The sequence below is a fragment of the Miniopterus natalensis genome, chromosome 12 (assembly GCF_054644295.1).
Source record: "Miniopterus natalensis isolate mMinNat1 chromosome 12, mMinNat1.hap1, whole genome shotgun sequence".
NCBI lineage: Eukaryota > Metazoa > Chordata > Mammalia > Chiroptera > Miniopteridae > Miniopterus > Miniopterus natalensis.
The window spans coordinates 6972277-6994822 of NC_142092.1; the positions used below are offsets into that span (position 1 = coordinate 6972277).

At 46.3% G+C, this 22546-nt stretch overlaps 1 protein-coding gene across 1 annotated transcript; it reads right to left on the reverse strand.

The window, feature by feature from the left end:
* Positions 1-1700: 1700 nt before the first annotated feature.
* On the reverse strand, positions 1701-22248 carry LOC107538162 (putative serine protease 47). The gene is made up of 5 exons (XM_087823147.1): positions 22059-22248; positions 18919-19081; positions 17163-17499; positions 14753-14890; positions 1701-2018 (listed from the first exon to the last, which is right to left on the reverse strand). The coding sequence occupies exons 1-5, from the start codon at positions 22246-22248 to the stop codon at positions 1701-1703; spliced, it is 1146 nt and encodes a 381-aa protein (XP_087679273.1).
* Positions 22249-22546: the final 298 nt, after the last annotated feature.

Genomic DNA, 22546 nt, shown 5'->3' on the forward strand with positions numbered 1-22546 from the left:
GTGGACACTGGGTGGACACTTTCTCAAGGCCTCCCAAGATTACCTTGGGAAGGGAGTTCCAGAGCAAGTTCCTGGCTCAAGCCAGTGAGATCTCCGTGTTAATAGGCTGGTAACTACGACCACCTTCCGGTGAGGGTTAGGATATTTGGGAAATGGCAGAATTGGAAAGAATTTGCACTGGATCTTTCCAATGGCATCTGATCCACCCTAGACACGCACTGAACAGGAGCTTTCCCACTTTCTCAGGGATTCTGAAGGCTGGGCTAGGTGCACTGTGAGGCCTGCTGGGGGCCTGATGGCTGCACAAAGCCCCTGTGTCAGGCAGATTGCCAGGACGAATGACCTCGGACATTGTGTCAAGGCTTATTGCCTGGCCACTAAGTCCTGGAGAAGCTAAGCAAAAACGGTGACACCAGGGTCCAATTGGGGAACATGTGTGGGCACCTCAAGGCAGGATAGCCTGGGGCCTTGAACAGAGGGAGAGCTTCACACAGGGTCTGGGACCATGGAGGTGGGAAGTTGGTTGGGTCCCTTCAGATCAGGAGAGTGGGGCCACGGGGATAGGTGAGGAGGGCACTGGAGTCAATGCAGAAGCAGAGGTCTGAGGCCTGCTGGCCTGAACCTCAGCTCTCAGTCTGGCATTTGGTCTCCTCTATCTGCTTCTGACTCACTCTGCCAGGCCCTCCCCACATCTGGGAGCCCACTACACCACAGGCTGGACTCCCTTCCTCATGGTTGGGGTCATGGACCTTAGTCTAGCTCAGTTGCCCTCTGGGAACTTCCCTCCACCTGCACTAGGAATCAGTCTTCCTCCAAGGCCTAGAAGGGATGTTTCTCTACTTTTGGAAAGACCCTTGCTCCCCTGCATTGCACACACCTGGCTAAATGTCTTACTTCCGGTTATGGGCTGAACTGTGTTCCCTAAAACCCATCTGTTGGAGCCCTAGCCCCAGTGCCTCAGAATGTGACTGTGTTGGATGATAAGGTCTTTAATGGGGTGATTAAGTTCAAATGAGGTCACTAGGGTGGGCTCTAATCCAATCTGACTGGTGTCCTTATAAGAGGAGGACATTAGGACACAGACACACAAGAGGGAGGATTACCTGAGGACACAGGGAGAAGAGGGCCGTTTGCAAGTCAAGGAGAGAGGTCTCAGGAGAAACCAACACTGCCCACACCGTGACCTCGAACTTCTAGCCTCCAGGACTGAGAGACGATAAATTCCTGTTGTTTAGCTGCCCATGTTTCCTTTATCTGTTATTCGAGGTATTTGTACCAGCATCACCCCCGCGCTGACTGACTCGCTGCCTCTGAAGGCCTGGGTGCTCCCCCAACAGGAGCAGAGTCTGAGTGCAGACACCCTGCTCTCTCCCAGCTCTGGACCTGGCTCCCTCAGCGTTTCACCCCTGCCTTCCTCCTGGGACGGCCTCCTTGCCAGGCCCATCTCCTTGCCCATGGAACCAGATGAATGGCCCCAAGGGAACGGTGAGTACTAAGGAGCAGGAGAGGGGAAGTGAGGACCAGATACTGGAAACAAATGAAACTTTTATTTCTTTTTCTTTTTTCAGGCTTGGTTTGGGGGGTGGCTGCTGAGGGACAGGAAAGCCAAGGAGAAGGAAGCACAGAGAGCTGGTGGGGCTGGGGGAGGGGAGGCATGGAGACTGGGGTCTGAGGCAGACAGCAGGAGTGGGGGCGGGGGGTCACTGCAGGGCCTGCCACTGGACCCTGAGCACAGACAGCAGCGGGAGCCAGGTCTGCGGAGGCACAAGGGCAGTGCCAGGCCCAGGAGAGCCTGCAGTCTGCAGAGGCTGGTGTGGAAATTGGGTCTGAGGAAGAGCAGCTGTGGGGTCAGGAGGAGATGCGAGCCTCTGGGTCTCCCTGATCCAGTCTGCGAAGTAGGTGACATTGGTGAACACACTGGGGTAGATGGGGTGCCGGCAGGTCAAGCCCCAGCTGGCCAGCCCTACCAGAATCCAGGTGTTGAGGAGGTCACAGACAAGGGGACTCCCGGAATCACCCTAAGAAAGAGAGGAGGGTTAGTGGGACGTCAGAGACTGGGACACCAAGTGGCCAGGTGGGGCTTGTCCAGACCATACTTGGTTGGTCCTCTGTGAACGTCCAGACACCAGTGTCCCACTGGATCCATCAAAGTCACGCTGGTGGGCACTGGAGTCACAGTTCAAAGAGCTTCAGATTGACCCCGAGGAAGATTCTGGATCTAAATCTAACAACACATGGGAGGACCCCACCCTCTGCCCCTGCTCCCTGAGAGGTCCCAGAGTCCCAGGACAAGGCACTGCCCCAGGCCAAGAGGAGACAGCTGCATGTACAGGGCCTAGGAGGGCTGGGCGGTGAGCAGAGCCTGGCAGCTGAAGCCTCCACAGATCCCTGCTCCTGCCACACCCTGAGCTGCAGTAGCATATCCCCACCTGGGTCCTCTTTCTTTTTGTTTTTTGCTTTGTTTTGTTTTTATTTTTGTGTGTGTGTTTTTATTGTTGGCGCCATTACAGATGTCACCCATTGAAACACCCTTTGCCCACCTCCACTCAGCCCTTGCCCCCCTTCCTTGGCCTTCACCACACTGTTGCCTGTGTCCATGGGCTATACATATATGTCTTTCACAATCTCTTCAGCTACTTTTATCCAGTCCCTCCACCCCCTCCCCTCTGACACTTGTCACTCTGTTCCAGGCATCCATGCTTCTGTTTCAATTTTGCTCATCAACTTATTTTGTTCATTATATTACACATATTAGTGAGATCATATGGTTTTTGTCTTTCTCTGAATGGCTTATTTCACTTAGCATAATTATCTCCAGGTCCATCCATGCTTTCAAAAAGGGTAAAAGTCCTTCCTTACAGCCATATAGTATTCCATTGTGTAAATGTACCACAGCTTTTTTAACTGCTCATCTACTGATGAACACTTGGGCTGTTTCCAGATCTTAGCTATTGTAAATTGTGCTGCTATGAACATAGGGGTGCATATATTCTTTCTGATTAGTGTTTCAGGATTCTTAGGATATATTCCAAGAAGTGGAATCACTGGGTCAAACGGTAGTTTTATTTTTAATTTGAGGAACTTCTATACTGTTTTCCATAGTAGCTACACCATTCTGCATTCCCACCAACAGTGCAGTGGGGTTTCCTTTCCACCACATCCTCAGCAGCACTTGTTTGTTGATTTATTGATAGTAGCCATTCTGGCAGGTGTGAGGTGATACCTCACTGTAATTTTAATTTACATCACTCTGATAATTAGTGTCTTTGAGCAATTTTTCATGTCTCTTGGCCATCTGCATGTCCTCTTTGGAGCAGTGTCTATTCAGGTCCTTTGGCCATTTTTTAATTAGATTGTTTGTCTTTCTGGTGTTAAGTTCTTTATATATTTTGGAAATTAACCCCTTATCAAATGTGTCATTGGTAAATATGTTCTCCCATACAGGTCCCTTTTCATTTTGTTGGTGGTTTCTTTTGCTGTGCAGAAGCTTAGTTTGATGAGTCCCATTTGTTTATTTTTTCCTTTGTTTCCTTTGCCCTAGGAGATATATGGGCAAAAATATTGCTTCGAGAGATGTCTGAGACTTTACTGTCTATGGTTTCTTCTAGGATTTTTATGGTTTCATCATTTACATTTAAGTCTTTTATCCATTTTGAGTTTATTCTTGTGTATGAGATAAGTTGGTGGTCTAGTTTCAGTTTTTTGCATGTACCTGTCCAATTTCCCCAACCCACTTATTGGAGAGACTGGGTTTACTTGTATGCTCTTGCCTCCTTTGTCAAATACTAATTGAGCATAAAAGCATGGGTTGATTTCTGAGCTCTTTATTTTGTTCTATTGATCTAAATGCCTGTTTTTGTACCAATACCAGACTGTTTTGAATATAGTTGCTTTGTAGTATACTTTGATATTTGATATTGTGATCCTTCCAAATTTATTCTTTCTCAAGCTTGCTGAGGCTACTTGGGATCTTTTTTGGTTCCATATAAATTTTTGGAATATTTGATCTAGATCTGTGTAATATGACTTTAGTATTTTAATAGGAATTATGTTCAATCTACAGATTGCTTTGGGTTGAATGGACATTTCAATGATGTTAATTATTCCAATCCATGAATATGGTATATTCTTCCATTTGTTTGCATCCTCCTGTATTTCTTTTTTCAATGTCCTGTAGTTTTCCGAGAACAGGTCTTTTATCTCCCTGATTAAGTTTATTCCAAGATATCTTTCTTTTTGTAGAATGGAAAATGGGACTGCTTTTTTAGTTTCTCTTTCTGAGAGTTCATCATTGGTGTATAAAAATGCCTCCAATTTCTGGATATTGATTTTGTATCCTGCTACTTTGCCAAATTTATTAATTCTAGTAGTTTTTTGGTGGAACCTTTAGGGCTTTTTATGTGCAATATCATTTCATCTCCAAATAATGACAGTTTTACTTGCTCCTTTCCAGTTTGGATGCTTTCTATTTCTTCTTTCTGTCTGATCACTCTGGTTAAGACTTCCAGTATTATGTTGAGTAAGAGTGGTAGAAGCGGACATCCCTGTCTTGTTCCTGATTTTAAGAGAATAGCTTTTAGTTTTTGCATTGAGTATGATGTTGGTTGTGGTTTGTCATATATGGCCTTTATTATATTGAGGTATGATCCTTTTATTCACATATTGCTGAGAGTTTCCATCATAAATGGGTGCTGGATTTTGTCTAATGTTTTTTCTATATCTATTGATATAATCATGTGATTTTTACCTTTCATTTTGTTCATGTGATGTATCATATTTATTGATTTGTGAATATGGTGCCAACCTTGCATCCCAGTTGCTAATGGTGTATGGTCTTTTTTTTTCTTCTTCTTTTTTTAAAAATATATCTTTATTGATTTCAGAGAGAGGAAAGGAGAGGGAGAGAGAGAGATAGAAACATCAGTGATGAGAGAGTCATTGATCGACCGCCTCCTGCATGCCCCCCTCCCGACTGGGGATTGAGCCCACAACCTGAGCATGTGCCCTGACCGGGAATCGAACCCCGATCACCTGGATCCTAGGTCAATGCTCAACTGCTGAGCCACACCCGGCTGGGCTGGTCTTTTTAATATATTGCTGGATCCGATTTGTTAATGTTTTGTTGAGGATTTTAGCACCTATGTTCATCAGAAATATTTATCTATAATTTTCTTTTTTTGCACTGTATTTATCTGGTTTTGGAATTAGGATAATAGTAGTCTCAAAAATAAAACTTGGAAGGGTCCCTTTTTCTGGGGTTTTTGGAATAGTTTGAGGGAGATAGGTGTTAGTTCTTCATTGAATGTTTGGTAAAACTCATCTGTGAAGTCATCCAGTCCAGGACTTTTGTTTCCTGGGAGCTTTTTCAAAGGAAGGGCCATGAAAGAGTTACTCCCCCCCCCCCCTTTTTTTTAAGTGTTTTTATTAATTTCAGTGAGAGGAGATGGAGAGAGAGAGAGAAACATCATCAATGATGAGACAGTCATTGATCAGCTGCTTCATGCACTCCCCCTACTGGGGACTGAGCCCAAAACCCAGGCACATACCCTGACCAGAAAGCCAACTTTGATCTCCTGGTTCATAGATTGATGCTCAACCACTGAACCACACTGTCCAGGTTGCTGGATTGTTATTTTTTTCTTACTGCTTCAAATTCATTAGTTGTAGTAGGTCTGTTCAGGTTTTCTGATTCTTCTTGATTGAATTTTGAAAGATTGTATGTTTCTAGGAATTTGTCCATTTTGCCCAGGTTGTCCAATTTGTTAGCATCACCTTTTCTTACAATTTTTTTGTATTTCTTTGATGTCAGTAGTTACTTCTTCTTTTCCATTTCTGAATTCATTTATTTGGATCCTCTCTTTCTGTTGAAGGTTCATCAACTGGACTTTTATCTTTATCTTTTCAAAGAACCAGCTCTTGGTTTCATTTATCATTTGTATTGTGTGTGTTTTTAGTTTCTATGTCACTTATTTCTGCTCTGATCTTTATTATTTCCTTCCTTCTGCTTACTCTGGACTTTTCTTGTTCTTTTTCTGGTTGTTTTAGGTGTAGGGTATATTGTTTAATTGATTTTTTTTTTCTTCTTATTGAAGTGGGCCTGTAATGAAATGAACTTCCCTTTTGGGACTGCTTTTGGTGTGTCTCATAGATTTGGGTTGTTGTGTGTTCATTTTCATTTGTTTCAGGAAGTTTTGATTTCTTCCTTGCTCTCATTCATATCCATTCATTGTTTAATAACATGCTATTTAGCCTCCATGTGTTTACTGTTTTTGAATCTTTTTATTGTAGTTGATTTCTAGCTTCATGCCTTTGTGATCAGAGATGATGATTGATATGATTTTAATCTTCTTGAATTTGTTAAGACTTATTTTATGTCCTAATATGTGGTGTTCCATGTGCACTTGAGAATAATGTATATTTTGCTGCTCTGGGATGAAATGATCTGTAAATATCAATTAAATCCATCTCTTCTAGTGTGTTGTTAAAAGTCTTTGTTTCCTTGTTATTTTTTTGTGTGGAAGATCTATCCAGCGATGTCAGTGGGGTGGTAGAATCCCCTACTATTACTGTATTGCTGTCAACATCTCCCTTAAGATCTACCAATAGTATTTTTTAATATATTTAGGTGGTCCTATGTTGGGTGCATATAAGTTTACCAAGGTTATAGCCTCTTGTTGGTTTGATACCTTTATTATTATGTAGTGACTCTCTTTGTCTCTTTATGGCCTTTGTTTTGAAGTCTATTTTGTCAGATACAAGTATTACTACACCAGCATATTTTTCTTTCTGTTTGCATGGAATATTTTTTTCTATCCCTTCACTTTCAGCCAGTGTGAATCTTTTGTTCTGGTAGACAGCATATATATGGGTCATGTTCTCTTATACATTCAGCTACCCTATGTCTTTTGATTGGAGCAATTAATCCATTTACATTTAAGGTAATTATTGCTAAGTACCTATTTACTGCCATATTTTCTTTATACCTAGCTTCCTATCTCTATATATTTTTTCTTCTTCTTAAAGCAGATCCTTTAAAATTTTTTTCAATGCTGGTTTTGTGTTGAGTTCATTTAGCCTTTTTTGCCTTCAATTTTAAATGATAGCTTTGCTGGATAGAGTAATCTTGGATTCAGGTCCTTGTTTTTCATTCCTTTGAATACTTCATGATAATCCTTTCTGGCCTGAAATGTTTCTGTTGAGAAATCAGTTGACAGCCTTGTGGGAACTCCCTTGTATGTAACTAAGTGTTTCTCTTTTTGCTGCCTTTAAGATTCCCTATTTGTCTTTAACCTTTGCCATTTTGATTATTATGTGTCTTGGTGTTCATCATGATTGGAACTCTCTGTGCTTCCTGAACTTGTGTGACTTTTTACTTCACCAGGTAAGAAGTTTTTTGTTATTATTTCTTCAAACAGGTTTTCTATCCCTTGCTTTTTTCTCTTTCTGGTATCCTTTTTGTGTTTCATGTTGTCCCAATTCTTTTTTTTTTTTTTTTCTTTTGGTAATCCTCAAAGATATGTTTTTCCATTGACTTTTAAAGAAAGTGAAAGGGACGGAGGAATGGAGAGAGAGAGAGGGGGACAGAGAGACAGCAAGACAGGGAGACCGAGAACATCGATGTGAGAGAGACACATTGATTGCTTCCCTCCCACACATGCCCTGACCAGGATTGCTTAAACCTGAAAAACAGGCACATACCCTTGACCAGGAATCGCACCTGCAACCTCTCAGTGCATGGGCCAACATTCTAACAACTGAGCAACACCAACCAGGGTAAAATATCATAATACTTTTTAATCCTTTTTATTTTTGCTGCTCTGATTGGGTGTTTTTTTCACCCTGTATTCCAAATCACTGATTCAATCATCCACTTCACCCAACCTACTTTTTATTCTTTCCATTGTATTCTTCATTTCCAATTGGTTCTTTTTCAAGGTTTCTATGTCCTTTTTCATGCTGTTGTAGTTTTCACTAAGTTTCTTGTGCATCCTTATAACCATTACTTTGATCTCTATATCAGATAGATTGCTTGCCTCCTTTTCATTTAATGTTTTTTCTGGAGATTCTTCCTGTTCTTTCAGTCAGGGCTTGTTTCTTTTGTCTCCTTACTTTAGCTGTCTCTTTGTGTTTGTTTCTATGTATGAGATAGAACTGCTATGACTTCCAGTCTTTGCAAGGTGGCCTTATGTAGTAAGTGTACTGTGGGACCCAGTGGTGCAGCTCTTTATCTCCTGAGCTGGATGCTCTAGGAATGTTCCTTGTGTCGGTTATGTGGTCTCTCCTATTATAATTGGGTCTTGATTGTTGTTGCCCTATTCATGGGTGGGATCTACCCTCAGAATGGCTGACTGCAGGGCTCAACCCTGAACACATCATGCAAACTGTTGTACAGGTGCTGACATTACGAAACAAAACAAACCACCACCAACATTAAAAACAACAACAACAAAAATTAATAAGATAAAAAAAAATAATAAAGAAAAATATGAGAAGGAAAAGAAAAGAATATGGGAAGAAAGAAGGAAGAGCAAAAAATTAAAATGTAGGAAAAGAAAAATGGAGGGAAGACAAAAGTAGGGGAGAATAAGAAAAGGAAAAAAGAAAAAATAAAGTAAAAAGGGGGAAAAAAGAGATAGGAAAGAAAAAAAGAAGAAAATAAATAAATAAATAAATAAATAAATAAATCGAAAAGAAAAAAAGTGGTGTTCGCCTTAGCAGAGGATACACCTGCTACAATCTCCCTTTGGATATACTGTTTGTGAAGCCTATTGAATCTTGCTCTGATGTTGGCTGAAGGTGATCACTTGTGTGACAGTTCCAAGCCTTCCGGATGGTTCTGTAGTGCAAGCCAATGTCAAACACTTTCCACACCTGGCTTCAGCAACCTGCTGAAACTACAAGAGATCTGCAGTTTATGGATGCCTTCACTAGGATTGGCTGTACACAGGAAGGACCAAGCTGCACTCCATGGCCATCCTTTACCAGCACAAAGCCTGGGGTGGGTCAGCTAACATCCCAAGGCACGCTGTGATATGCCTCTGCCTGTCTCCACCTCTTGGCTGGCTGCTACTCTTAGCCCCTGGAAAAGCTCAGTTTCTGAAAGAGCCTCTGGTGGAATCAGGATGAGATCCCTGGATCTCCTGTGAAGAGGAGGTGTTGTTTGGACTTCAGGGAAGGTGGTGGGTGTGTTCCCTGGCCTCAGAGCCACAAGTCTGAGTCTGTCCCAGAGTTTTTCCCTGACTTAAGCAGGCCAGAACCTCTAGTAACAGGAGAGTGGGGCCTCTGGAGCCCAAAGGTTAGGTCAGCCAGAAGCCGAGAGGGTGTTTCTCTCAGCTCTCCCATGAGAAGGAAGTGCCAGTCAGGTTCCTGGCCAAAAGCCAGACACTGACACGCTCTGAGTCTTCCTAGCCTTGTATGATCTGGCCTATGCCGCTATCTCCTCAGCAGGGCTTAAGACCCAGGGTGGGGCAAGCAGGATTACAAAGGCTGGGGTAGTTGCATTTCTCCAGGCTGATGCTACTTAAAGGAGCTTGCTCCTCTCAAGAAAAATGTCTGTTGTGGTTTTGAAGGATGACCCAGCACAAGGACCCTGGCAGCTGCTCCCCCATGACTACCCAAAGTCACCCACCCCAGACTTTCTTCAGGTGCCTCTAGTCTGCACTGCGTTCCCTCCACCAAAGTCCAGGGAGAGTGGCTGCAATAGAAAATCTCCCACAATAGCCCTTTGAAAAAAATGCTTTGTCTCCAGCAGGCTCCACCTCTCTTTGGCAGACAAAAATCATTCCACATTTCCAGAGCTGGATGCTATGTGGGTGCCTGTTCCTGGCTTTTATGCTCTGGGCTGGGGAGCCCAGTCTGGGATATAAGCTTCACGCTTCTCAGGGGAACCTCCCCCACCAGCTGATATATCCCTCTGTATACTTGGCCTGCCTTCCATGTGAGTAGGGCCAGCCTGTCTCTGCCTTTCCTATAAGTCTCAAGGTGGCCTCTTCTGCCCATCCTTGGTTAAAAGTCTCCTCCTCAGATACCCTTCAGTTGGTAATTCAGGGTGACTTTCCTCCAATTTATTTTTATTTCTAGTTTGGCTCAGGGATGAGGTGTGAGAAATATCTACCTACTCTGCTGCCATCTTCCTTTTTCATTCATTTAGGCCTTTAGGTTGCTCTCAACTTTTTTAGAAAATGTACAGGTTGAAGCCTGGTGGAGGTGACCTGCATTGCTGGGGGAACAGGCAAGGGTTCCCAGAAAGCTTATAGGGGTTACCAGAGTCCTGAGATGCTATCAGGGAAAGACCAACTAGTAGTCCTCTCATTTCATTGGCCAAAGGAGGCTCTCATCCTCAGGAGGTGTGGGAGCAGGGGCCACAACCAAGCTTAGTGACTCTTCTACGCACCCATCCAATCTGCAAGGGGGGCATCCATGGCAGCCTCCTCACTTGAGAGCACAAGGGTGAAAAAACAAGGCCCTTTTCACTGCACTTTCTAAACAAGCCAATTAACCCATGATGGTCAGATGTGACAACAAAACATAAAAGGGACAGGGTCAGGGAAGTTATCTAGTGACAACATGAGGCTTTTCTAACCTGATACTCCAAACAGGAAACAATCTACCTTTCTGATGCAGGAGCAAAGGGAAGAGTAAGCACAAACGAGGGAAGAGGGGACCTGCCAGGTGGGTGGGAGAAAGAGGAATGAGGCTGGTCTTGCAAGGAGCAGGGGTGTAGAGAGGAGGTGAGTCACAGGGCCTATCCCCAGTGGAGAACTGTAATCGGGGGGATGACCTGACCTGTCTAGGTGGATCATTCTGGTGCCCTGTGGAGGACAGACAGTTCTGAGCATGAGTTAGAGAGGAAAGCCCAGTCAAGAGGCAGCCACAGGAGAGAGGTGAGAGATTATTGATGGGGCGTGGCCAGGGTGCTGAGGAACAGTCAGATTTGGGATGTATTTTGAAGGAGGAGCCAACGGGACCTGTTGAATCAGAGCCTTCCCCACTAACCAGAAGGTGCAGAGAGAGAAGGGAGCAGGCTGAGCATGGGACGCTGGGATCGCCAGCATTTCATGGTAAGTGGGGAGGTGACTAGAAGCAGAGCAGAGCAGCTGTCCAGCTTGGGGCCCAGGAAATGGGAGTGAGACCTCCCGATGTGCCAAATGAGACGAAGACTCAGGACAACCTTATCTGACAAGACCAAGGCTGGTGGGGACACTGGCCACATGGCTTTGGTGGCATGGTGGAGACACACTTGGGTGGAGTGGATCAAAGAGACTTGATGGTGTTGGAGGAGTCTTTTGAGAAGAGAGGCAGAGAAACTGGGCAGTAGCAGGAACAGATTGCTGCTACGAGTTCACTCAGCAGTCGTGAAGAGAGACAGAGGACAGAGCAGGAGAGCCTGTGAGGTCAGCTGGACTTGAGGCTCGGCACAGATGAAGGATGGAGAGTGTGGGATGCAGGGCTGGGGAGATGAGCCGGCACTAGTCTGACTGCTCCAGTGCTCTCAGTGAAATGAGAAACAAGATCTCCAGCTGACAGGCAGGGCTGGGCTAGGACGGCTAGCAGGAGAGAGAAGGGTTCTTGCGGCTGGCAAAGAATGACCCCCAATGATGCGCATCCTCATGCCTGGAACCTGTGATTGTGATGCCTTACAGGGCAAAAGACACTGTGCAGGTGGCTGAACTGGGGATCTGGAAAGAGGAAGATTATCCTGGATCATCTGGGCGGGGCCAATGTAACCCCAAGGTCCCCATGAGGAAAGAGGGAGGCAGGAGGTCAGAGTCACAGAAGGTGATGTGACAACAGAAGCAGAGGCTGGAGTGATGCTTTCTGAGGAGGAAGAAGCCAGGAGCCAAGGAATGTGTGCAGCCTCTAGAAGCCAGGAAAACCAAGGAAACATTCTTCCCCAGAGCCTCCAGAAAGAACCAGCCATGCCCACACCTGGATTTTAGACTTTGGACCTCCAGAAATGTAAGATGATAAATTTCTGTTTTAATCACCCTGTTTGAGGTGATTTGTCAAAGCAACTCCAGGAAACTGACACTTGGGTTCCCCTTGGACAGCAGGACTGCACCATCATTGCCGCAGCTCTTCCCCTCAGTGATCCCAGTTGGAGTGCCCTTGGCCTTCCCCACAGTGCACCCCTAGCTCTCTGAGGCCAGGGGAAGGCCTGGTCCCTGTCTGGGGAAGTGGTCACTGTCTTCTCTAGGCCTCAGCAATTCACACAGATGAGCTATGTCGTTGCCAAATGACAATGGATTCTGGACCAGCCTGGGAGACATGGCAAAGGCTCCAACAGTCCCCTGCTCCAGGGGAGCTCTCAGAAGGCAGAGGGAACATCAGTACTCACATATGCTATGGAAAGCGAGCTACAGCAAACTATGTGTGTGTGTGTGTGTGTGTGTGTCCAGTGGGGCAGGGCAGTGAATTCCACCCTTGTTGAGAACACAGGTGTAGGACAAGCCCAGAAGAACAAATACAACCCAGATAGAGGGAGGTGGAAGAGACAGGAAAATGAAAGCCAGCCCGTGTTAACCACCTACTCAATGCCAGGCAGCTAACCTTACTAAATCAAGGCCATTAGCAACCCCATTTCACAGGTGAGGAAACAGCTACAGTCACAGCACCAGTAAATGACAGACGGAAGACTGGAACCAGGTCTCTACTGCCCCACAGTCTGAGCTCTAAGTCTCCTTTGAGCTCCTCAAAGCTGTCTCTGGATGCCCTATGTAGGGGAAGGGACACTTCAGGGAAGAGAAGGGAGCCAAGGATGGAGGATGGAGTCCAGAGCAGGTGAAGATGAATCCAGAACATGAATCCAGAACATGAATCCAGATGAAATCTCAAGGACAGGTTGTGGAGACCAAAAGGCTAAGAGAGGGGGGAGGGACTTTCAGGTGTGCAGCTCATTTGTGTCCTCAGCAGGGAGAGAAACTAGAGGAGGAGTGGGGCCAAGGGGCAGACAAAGTATGCTGGCCCTGAGCTCCATAGGAATGGCCTTTGCAGGAGAAGGCAGATGTAGGACAAGGCTAGAAAGGTCTAAGGTGACAGCCATATGGGGACTCAGGGGCCAAAAAAGGCTCCACATGTGAGCACAACTAATTGTGACAAAGATGGGCCATGGTAGAGAGCCAGCAGGTCCATACCATTAGCTAGGACTGAGAGCCAAGACATCTGGGTCTGCCTTTGACCAGGAAGGCAGGTAGCCAAGCTCCCACCCTCTGCCTCCACAGCTCACTGGGCAGTAAAGAAACAGCTGTCCACAAGGCCTTCCCATGGGTCAGATGCATCTCATCCCTCCTGTCCACCTTTCCTGGGGCAGCAACAACAGCTTGTCACAAACTGGTGGCTTACAAGAACAACAGGAATTTATCTCTCCAGCTCTGGATGCCAGAAGTCTGAAGTTGGGTGTCTCTGTGTCTTTCCCTCTTCTTTACAAACACCAGTTACTGGATTCAGGACCTGCTCTAAATTCAGAATGGTCTCATCTCAAGATTCTTCTCTAATCAAAACGGCAGAGGCCGTATTCCCAAATGAAGTTGCATCCTGAGGTTCCAAACGACATGAATTTGGGAAGCACTATTCAACCCTCTGCACCATCCTTTCAACAGTCCCGTGAAGGAAGCCTCAGGATCCTACACTATGAAGGACACTGGATCAGAAGGTACAGAGGCTACTGAAGGTCCCAGGGTAGAGACATGTGGTAGAGCAGTGTCTCTGACTCCAGAGCCCTCATCCCCCCCTTCCATCCATGGCACCATCCATGCAGGAGCTCAGAGCACCGATGCCAGCTCAGGAGGCTGGGCCCTGGGGGTGCTGTGGAGGCAGGTTTGGGCTTGGGTCAGAACACTGCATCAGGCTGTGCTGCCTTCTTTAGGTTAGCCACTTTCCCTCTCTGGGCCTCTTTTCCCACCTATAAAATTGGATATTAAGAGAGCAAAAGCAGATATTCACAATCCATATGTCCAACAGCGGACTTGTATCCAGAATATGCAAATATACCAAGAGCTCCAAAAAGAACAGGACTATCCAACAGAAAATGGGAGGGAAAAAACTTGAAGGGAGACTTTACAGAAGATATCTGATGACAATAAACATGAAAACATACATAATTAGCCATTGGCAAAATGCAAGTTAAAGCCACAATAAATAAGAAAATAAAAAAGCACCAAAATAAGAAAGCATAGAAGGTGCCAAGTGTTGGCAAAGATATAAGCTCATCCACTGCTAGAGGGAGCAGAACTGGGGCAACCACTTTGGAGATGTTTGGTGACACCTGCCAAAGCTGAACATCCACGCACCTTGGAATCCAACAATTCTACTCATGGGCTTCTGTGAATAGAACATGAAATATACAAAACACTTGGAAATGAAATAAAATGAAGAGCTTGGAAACTACTAAAATACCCATCAAGAGCAGAACTGATCATAGAATTCAATTCATATGATAGAGTCCTATAGAGCCGTGAGAATGAACCAGCTGTAACCGTGGATGATGTTTGGATGGTCTCACTGATATAATGTTAAGACACTAAGTTCATTAAACTACATACTTAGTAATTATATACTCTTCTGAATATACATTATACTTCAATAAAAAGTTTAAAATATGCCTCAAAAATAGATGCTGTTTGAGGGTTCTTCCAGCAGATGCCATCATGGGGGTGGACGTAGGGAGGGACAAGCCTGGGGACACTGCTGAGGGATGGAACTCAAGAAAGACACTGAGCTCAGGCAAGAGAAGAAGAGAAATGGCCTCACTCACACTGCAGATGGACTTTCCTGTCAAGAAGTCCCCGGTGCACAGCATCTCCTCGTACACAGAGTAGTTCTTGTCTTTGCTGAGTCTCTGTCCATATAGCATGTTACAGAACTTGTTCTCCATGAGGCTCACCTTGCCCTCCTGGAGATGGAAGGGTGGGAGCAGTTGTCCTGTGAGGACAAGGAGACCAGTGAAGTGCACTGCAGCCAGCAGAGGCCAGGCTGCTCTGAACCCCACTCTGTCCTACTGCTCACCACTGCCCCCTACACGTGCTGTTTTCTCAGCATAGCTGAGCTTTTGACATGGCTTCAGTCCTCTACCCATCCCCAATCAGCTCCTCTCCTGTTTCTCAAACATTTTCAAACTCATCCTGTTCCCGCCACCTCTCTCAGAGCAATAAACATACCTCTCCTATTCAACAAAGAAAAAAGGCAGATCCCACTGACACATGCCATTCACTGGGGCTTAGCAACCACTTGCTGAACCACCTACCCTTTCAGGCCCATCCCATCATTCTCCACTTGACTGTCGTGAACCTTTCCCATACTTCCGTCTACTAATTCTTCCATCTACCCACCTTCCCTCACGCCCCTGTCCATCCACTCACCCTTCCACCTACTTGCCCGTCACCCATTTCGTCCATCCCTCTTTCATTCTCCCTCCCTTCCTCCTCTCCATCTGTCAATGTATCTGTCCACTCCATCTGTCTGCCTGCCATCCATCCACCACCCACCCATCCCCTTCTACCCACCCATCCTCCCACCTGCCTCCCCCTCCATACTCTCATCTAGTCCCTCATTGATTCATCTACCGTTCTGCTCTGTATCTTCTAGACACTAATGAAACAGGGCAACATTTTTGCTGGGGGAGACAGGGTAAGTAATGTAAATACAATTCTTTTACATCTAATAAGTGGTGTGAAGGAAATGAAACAGGAAGATGTGGATAGTAAGAATTATCTATTTTAGCTGACAGGATTAAGTAAAACTGTCAGAGGTGGAATGGTTGTAAATGTAAAGAAGTGAGTCAGGCAAAGATTTTGGGGTGAGCCAGTGAGGCAGAGAAGATAGCCAAGGTGAAGGCCCTGTGGCAAGGGTGACCTTGGCATGTTCAAGGTAGGGAGGAGGCCTGGTGGCTGGGACGGCGTGCCTGAGGGATGCAGTAGGAGATGAGGCAGAGAGGGAGGGGAGCCAGCATCATGCAGGGGCTGATAGCTAAGGTATAGAGTTTGCACTGGTTTCTAAGCACAAATGACAAAGCACTTAGGGTGCTGAGTGGGGAAGTGGCATCACTCATGTTTTAAAGGAAAAGGTCAGCTGTGTGGGGACTAAAGCAGAGAACACAGGGTGGGAGCCACGAGACCAGTCTCAAGGTTCAGGCAAGAAATGATTATCTATTGAACCAGAGTGGCAGCAGTGAATTACCTACCAGGTGGCAGGCCCTGTGGCACAGATTGTGACATTAAAACAAGTGAGATGTGGTCCCTTCACTCAAGGAAGAACCAGCCTCTGTGTGTGTGTCTGTGTGTGTGTGTGTGTGTGTGTGTGAGGGAGAGAGAGAGAGAGAGAGAGAGAGAGAGATGGAGAGAGAGAAAGAGAGAGAGAGGGAGGGAGAACGAATATGTTGGGGCCATGGTTCTCCTATGATTAGAGGGAGTTCCTGAAACTCTGAAACTTAGTAGGCAAGGGCCAGAGATGCTGGCATCTCCTATCAATGAAGACATGGTCTGTCCAAAATGCCTGTAGCACCTTTGTTGAGAAAGACCATACCAAAGGATGGCCCTACAAATGATTACAAATATATATTATTTTTCCCCATGAGCATTTCCCCAAACTATTAACACCCCTGTCTTTAATAAATAGTCTTGTCCATGAGCTTTTGCCTATTTTTCTCAGTTCAATCTAAAAAATAACACAAACTTTCTTCTGTGTTATTCAATTCACCTAATAAGCCTATGAAGTAGACTATTTACCAAAGTGAGGTTCAGAGGGTTGTGATCATGCAGGCTCAGTGATCAGAAGCCATAAATGTGTTTTCTTTCCACTTTTCCCAAGCACCTTCTCCGGCAATGGGAAATCAGGGTGTTGGGCAGTGGCCTGGAATGGGCCAGGCCCTCAGCATGACCTTCAAGTTGAACCAAGTTGTCTCAGATCCATGGCTGATTAAAACCTTGGAATCAAGGACCATGAAGACTAAGAACCCAGATTCTTGATTTCAAATGTCAATGATTCCCAGACTTTTAGAGCCTTGGACTTAGGGAACTCTGATGCTTTAGAATCACACACTTTTCAGAACTAGAACTAGGATGGTCCAGGCCTCTGGAAATGAGGCACAGAGGGCCGAGGACCAGAGGCCTCTTTGTGTGGGGACCCTTCAGTCTGAGCTATTTCTCCCTTCTTCCTGCCTCTCCCGCCTTCTCTTCCTCCTCCCCCTCCGCACTCTCATCCGCCAGCGTCTTCCACACCCCCTCACTGTCCTCGGTGAGCTTTCCCCAGCCGGTTATCCAGCAGGACGAGCGCTTGGACAGGTGCACTCCAGGGGTTGGGAGGCACGCAGGGCTGATGTAGGAGGTGAAGTTCACAGGCAGGTGCAGTTGCAACATGGCTATGTCATTCCCAAAGGGGTGGAACTTCTCAAAGTCTGGGTGCACGATAATCCTTCTCACGGACATCTTCTGGGTATGCTGGGTGTGCTGGTACAGCTGGGTGCTTCCTAAAAGAATCTGGTAGTCCTCCGGTTCATGGGATTTACTGCAGGGAGAAGGGCCCACTGTCACCATCATCCTGAGTGTGTGGGCCAGCTCTCTCTCCCTGCATCCTTGCCCACATTCCTGTGGACCCCTCCATGCCACATGATGCAGGCAGCTTTGTCTCCCCTTTCTGTCAGGATCCCTTCTTTCTTGAGGCTAATTGATATTCTACTCACAATCTCAGGACACATGGCTTCCCCATCATACCCTGGAATTGAAGGAACAGAGATTCCTAGTACTGGAAGTGTCCTTGGTCGGGCCATCACATCAGGGCCATTTACTGTACACAAGAGGAGCTCTGGCTTAATCTTAGCTCTAACCAGACCCTTCCCACGGCTCCTGCAACCTACCTCTTGGCCAAACACTTTTCCTGCCCCTCCTTTCTTTACACACCTAACTGCCCAAGGGCTGCTTTTTCACTTGGTTATAGGCACTCTCAGAAGTTGTATTAAATGAACAAATGATTGCAGGAGACAAAACCTCACCTTGTTCCCTGAACTTATGCTAAAACTTCCCATCTTTCTGACTTTGTTCACATGGTTCATGCACCAGGAAAGCCTTTCCCCATGCTCTCCATGCCCAAATCTTTCTTATTGGGCCCAAACCCCTCCTGCTCCACACCCAGTGGAGCACAGCCCTCAGCTGACCTCCCTCCCTCTCCCGTGGGGCCGGCCTTCTCACCCCATATTGGGTTTTCTTTCCTGGCAGAATGGAGGCATGGTGAGGTTGGGTCTTCCCACCCCCTATGCCACAGAAGGGTTCACATGGAATGTGGCACAGAGGTGCCAATAGGACACTGGGTTCTTAAAGCCAGTTGGTACATGAACTCCAACTCCCTGATCTAAGCTGTGATGCCTCTGCTTCCTTGGGCCCCTTCCCTGTCTGTTCAGAAGTGGGGCACCGAGCCAGGCCCAGAAGGGCCAGAGGAGCTAAGACTTCTGAGTCACTCTCTAAGGTCAGAGAGCCCCACCTCCCCCCACAGAGCCTGGCACCACAGCTTCTCCCAGGCATGCAGTTTTGCTGAAGTGATGAGAATTGCCTAGCTGCTGCCTGTCCTTGCAGCCCCAGGTCCCTACCTGGAGCCTGACACTCAGGAATACGAGGGCATTGAGGGGAAGCCATGGTCTGAGGCAGCAAAGAGCCAGTCTGCAGTGTGGGCAGCTTGGATGGACACTGCCAGTCCCCTGGGGGCGGGCACTGGGCTGAGGTGAAGGATGAGTGTCTGGGTAGGTGAGTGGGGAAGACAGTCCAGGAGGAGGGGATGCAGGTCCAAGGCGGGAAGGGCACGTGCTTGAAGGCCACAGGCTGCCCAGAGCAAAGCCCAGAGGGCTGACATGGGACTCCCGTCACCCTTCATTCCTCTTCCCCTGCATCCCCTCCCCCACCAGCCCATCTGCTGGGCACTGGAAGGAAGACTCACTTGAGAAAGCAGTGGGCCGTGGAAACCAGCCAGGAGGAGTCGATGAGGACAGCTCCACAGAGGTGCAAGTTTTGGTGCAGTAAACTGGCCTGCCATGGCCACCGGCCATCCACCACGTCCTGGCCACCATAGATCTTCCCCATCACCTTGGGCTTCCCACACACTGTGGAGAAAACCCCCGGCCTATTATAGAAACACTGGTAGTACCCCAAATGCCACTACTAGGGAGGCCATTCTCCACCTCACAGATGGGAAAAACAAGGCCAAGGGTCAGTGGCCTGGCCAAAATCACAGGACTGCCTGGACTCTGCCTTCACTGGCTGCTGCCAAGGACTGGGCAGCAGAGTATAGCTGAGTAAGCCCTGTAGGGTGAGACAAAGGGAAACAGGAGTGGCCACAGCAGCGTCGGCTGGGCAACAGACCTCCCTGAGTGGGCCTGCCAAGGGCTGGGCACATCACAGACCTTATTTCCCTCAATAGCACATGCTACACCTGAAGATCAAGTACTATAGATCTCATAGGATAACTATGCCTTGCTCAAGGTTGTGGCTTCTCAGTGTCTGTGCCCTTCCACCTGACCCCAATATCTCAGGCAGAGAGGTTCACAAGCAGGAGTCTGGTGCTGTGAGGCTTGGGAAAATTCACTCCCCCTCTATGACTCAAGATTCTCCATATCTGAGAGAAGAGGAGGTGGCACTGTTGGAGCTCCTAAATTTATAAAGCAAATATTGAGGGACATAAAGGGAGAGATAGACAGTAATACTTTAATTCTAGGGGACTTTAACACCTCATTTACATCAATAGGTAGATCATTCAGACAGAAAATCAACAAGGAAACAGCAGCCTTAAATGGCAGGATAGACCACCTTCTTACACCATATACAAGAATAAACTCAGCATGGTTTGAAGACTGAAATATAAGACCCAAAACCACAAAACTTCTGTAAGAAAATAGGCAGTAAACTCCCTGGCATTTCTCTTAGTAATAATTTTATATATCTCCTTGGGCAAGGGAAACAAAAGTAAAAATAAACAAATGAGACTACATCAAACCAAAAAGTTATTGTACAGGCCCATGTGACTCAGTGATTAGAGCATAGGCCCACACACCAAAAGGCTGAGAGTTCAATTCCCTGTCAAGGGCACATTCCTGGGTTGTAAGTTGGATCCCCAGCCCTGTTCAGGATGCTTGCGGGAGACAACCAATTGATGTATCTCTCTCACATGGATGTTTCTCTCTTTCTCTTTCCCTCCCTTTCACTCTCTCTAAAAATCAATGGAAAAAATATCCTCAGGTGAGGATTAACAATAACAACAACAAAAATGATCACCGCAATAAAGCTATCATACAGCAAAGAAAACAATCAGCACAACAAAAAGAACCTATTGAATCAGAGGAGATAGTCACCAATGATATATCAAGAAGGCATTGATATTCAAAATTTGAAAAGAACTCATACAACTTAACATCAGAAAAAAACAACGTTTCAATTTAAAAATGGGTGGAAGACCTGAACAAGCATTTCTCCAAAGACGACATGCAGATGGCTAATAGACATACGAAAAGATGCTTAATATTACTAATTATCAGACAAATGCAAACTAACACCACAATAAAGTATCATGTCACTCCTATCAGAATGGTTCCCATCAATAAATCAACAAACAAGTGTTGACCAGGATGTAAAGAAAAGGGAACCCTCCTTCACTGTTGGGAATGCATATTGGTGCAGCCACTGTGGAAAACAATATGGAGCTTCCTCAAAATATTACAAATAGTTCTACCTTATGACCCAGCAATTCCACTTCTGGGTGTTTATCCAAAAAATCCAAAACACTAATTTGAAAAGATATATGGATCCCTATGTTCACTGCAGCATTATTTATAATAGCCAAGATATGGAAACAACCTGAGTGCCCATCAATAAATGATTGGATAGCCCAGCAGGTATGGCTCAATGGTGAGAGTGTAGGGCCCCCCACTGAAAGGCCCCAGGTTCAATTCCAGCCAGGGGCACATGCCTCAGTTACAGGCTCCAGTCCTGGGGCGGTGTGCAGGAGGCAACCAATCAATGTGTCTCTCTCACATCAATGTTTCTCCCTCTTTCTCTCTCCCTCCCACCCTCTCTGAAAAGCAATGGAAGAAATATCCTCGAATGAGAATAAAGATAAAAAGTAAAAATTAAATAGATGATTGGATAAATAAGAGGTGGTACAAATATACTGTAGAATATTACTTGGGCTTGAGAAAAAAATTAAATCTTATCATTTGTGACAAGGATGGACCTAGAGGGTATTATGCCAAGTGAAATAAGTCAGACAGAGAAAGGTAAATACCATATGATCTCACTTATATGTGGAATCTAAAAACAAAATAAGTGAACAAATCAAACAGAAACAGACTCACAGATACAGAGAAGAAACTGATGGTTGCTAGATGAGAGGGGGTTTAGGGGGACTGGATGAAAGAGTGAAGGGATTAAGCAGTACACATTGGTAGTTAACAAAATTGTCATGAGGATGTAAAGTGCAGCGTAGAGAATATAGTCAATAATGTTGTAATAACTATGTATGATGCCAGGTGGGTACTAGACTTATTTGGGGAATTACTTTGTAAATTAAATGAATGTCTAACCACTATGCTGTACACTTGAAGCTAATATAACATAATATATTGAATGTCAACTGTAGTTGAGAAATAAAAAATTAGAGGGGTGGGCTATGACTGTAACTCAGGTTCTAGTATGCACCTGAAGATAATTGGGGCTCAGGGGTGAGCCCAGGCCCTCTGAGAGGCGAGTCCTTGTCTCAGGCTTATGCTTGGGCCTCAGGGAGGAAACAGGGATCACTGGGCCAGACTCAGGGGCCGTCATTCAGCAGCCCTGGTGCTCCCCTCCAACCAGCGCCTGTTCCAGGCCCCACCCTCAGGTCCTGGGGCACTTCCCATCAGGGGCACAGGAGTGGAGGGGGAGCCTGAAATCCATTTGTGTTGTGTGGTCTCTGGGCTGCCTAGTGTAGTGGCGGGGGCAGGGGAGGGAGGGGAGACTCAGGTGATCCCTTGGTACTGGATCCCAGTCTATAGTCTGGCCGTCCAGCCCTGCAGTGTCTCGCAGCCACCCCACACAACCCTGCCCATGTACCTGGGGCTCCCGGGGCCAACCGCTGCACGGTGGGGGCGGGGGCACCGCCTTCCACTGTCTCGCCTGGAGCTGAGGCAGGGGTGGCCATGAACAGGAGCCCTCGCAGCCCTGGGGCTGCCAAGGGCACTAGCAATAACAGCCAGAGCAGGGCCGTTGGCCGACCTCTGCCTCGGCGGATCCACACCTCCATGCCCAACGCCAGGGCCACTGACCTCTACATGACCCCCCCCCCCCCCCCCCCCCCCGCCATGACCCTGCCCTGACCCTGCCCTTACTCCCGTTTCAGCCCAGCTCTGACCCTGGCTGTAACTACTATGCTCTACAACTGAAACTAATATAATATTGAATATCAACTGTAATTGAAAAATATTTAATTTTATTTAAAATGAACAAAGTAAATAAATAATGATGTTTAAACCACTTAGTCTGTGGTATTGTGTTACAATAGCCTGAGTTTATGAAGACAGAGAACTCATAAGATGGTATAA